The 1,817-nt window shown below is 39.4% G+C and overlaps 1 protein-coding gene across 1 annotated transcript; it reads right to left on the bottom strand.

Moving 5' to 3' along the window:
* Positions 1–855: 855 nt before the first annotated feature.
* On the bottom strand, positions 856–1,452 carry LOC121779018. Its single transcript, XM_042176373.1, has one exon. The coding sequence runs from the start codon at positions 1,450–1,452 to the stop codon at positions 856–858; it is 597 nt and encodes a 198-aa protein (XP_042032307.1).
* Between the last annotated feature and the right edge of the window lie 365 nt (positions 1,453–1,817).

Below are 1,817 nucleotides of genomic sequence, written 5' to 3'. Positions count from 1 at the left end.
AGATTCATACTTGTAGCGCATCAAATAGAATTATCCAACTTTCGAGAAATTATCAATAAAGGTGATGAAGTATCGAAAATAACCTTTTACCTCAGTTGACATCGGTCCACACACATCAGTATGAACGAGCTCAAGTACTCTTTTGGCCCTATTACCTTTTCCCCTAAAAGGTCTTTTAGTCATCTTGCCTTCTAAGCAGGATTCACACGTGGAGAATGACTCTGTATCTAGACCTTTAAGAAGGTCTTGGTCCACGAGAGTTTGAACCTTTCTTTGGTTGGCATGACCAAGTCTAAGGTACCATAAGTACATTTCGTTCATTGAACTTGAAGGTTCTTTCATTTTCCTTGAAATTTTCGATGTTGTATTGAGTTCAGATTTACGTCCATTAAATTGTGTAGAAGTGATTGTCTACAAATTGTTTTCCATGATACCACGACAAATATAAGAACCCACTTTCTTAATAACACAATTGGCATTAAAAGAAATCAAATATCCATAAAAAACTAATTTAGAAACTGAAATTAAATTTCTTCTAAACGAAGGTATCAACAAAACATTCTTCAAAATTAAAAATCTATTACTACTAAAATATAAATAAATGTCTCCCACTTAAACGGCTGCCACTTCAGTAGCTTGGCCTAGCTAGACTTCGATCTCGCCATCATATAGTCGCCTTATCACCTGCATTAAGTCAAGATCAAAACAAATATGATCAGTAGCTCATGTGTTAATAACCCATGTATGAGTAGACGTTGAAGCCAAACATGACTCAACCACTAGAGGTTGGTGCATACCTGTAGCCTTTCCCTTTTAGGATAGTCTGGCTTCCGATGCCCCTTTTGTCCACACCTTTCATATTTTCTTCTTGTTTCCCTTCCTCTCCTTTCCCTTAGCAGCCTTAGCAATAACCTCGTTCGTCACTTTCTTCTTTCCTGCACCAGACCTACGGCCAGAGGAATGATATGTCAAACTAACCATCGTTGCCTTAGCTTGGATCATAAGATCCTCTGCCGACTGAAGTTCTGTCAACAATTCAACCAATGAGTAGTTCCTTTTGTTCATCTCAAAGTTGAGTTTGAACTGTTGAAAGCTAGGGGGTAGACTTTGAAGGATGATAGTTACTTGGGACTTGGGATCAATTGTCCCTCCCAAAACCTCAATTTGATTGAGGTGGCTTATCATCTCAAGGACATGGTCCCGCACAGATGTGGCTTCCTTCATTATCTTTGCCATGATACTCCGAAAGGCTTGAGACTTAGTCGCTCGATTCCGAGTACCAAAAAGATTGGTGAGATTCTGCATAATAGCGGTGGCAGTCGCCATGACAGCATGCCGATGTCTAAGCATTGTTGACATGGAGGCCAACATATAACACTTATCCATCTCGTTCGCCTTATGCCACCGCCTATGTGCATCTCGTAGTTCCAGTGAAGCGTTAGCCGCTGGCATGGCAGGCTGTGGAGTAGTGAGCACAAACTTGTACTCTTCTGCTGTGAGAACGAAGTCCAAATTTTGTTTCCATTCTATGTAATTTTGGCCCTCGAGTTTGTTATCTTTGAGAATTGCAGATAGAGGATTAAGTGACATTCTAACGAATTAATTTGCACTGCAAAACAGAAGATTTAACAATTTGTAATAAACTTATGTAAGATAATTGATTAGATTGACCATAAAACTTTTCAAATATCACAGTTTGTACCCTCCATAAGAGGTCAATACGCATTAGAATTTTAACATTTTTACTGGTAACAACACCGACGAATAGTCCAGAGACCACATAATGGCATGGCCGCCTAATGCTGTCAAAGCAAGAC

Source organism: Salvia splendens, chromosome 19 (assembly GCF_004379255.2).
Source record: "Salvia splendens isolate huo1 chromosome 19, SspV2, whole genome shotgun sequence".
Taxonomy (NCBI): Eukaryota; Viridiplantae; Streptophyta; class Magnoliopsida; order Lamiales; family Lamiaceae; genus Salvia; species Salvia splendens.
Note: the sequence above shows the minus strand (reverse complement) of the source record. Positions and strands in the feature narration are given on the sequence as shown.

Coding starts and splice junctions, on each gene's coding strand:
- LOC121779018 (XM_042176373.1), bottom strand. CDS start 1,452: ATGCCAGCGGCTAACGCTTCACTGGAACTACGAGATGCACATAGGCGG.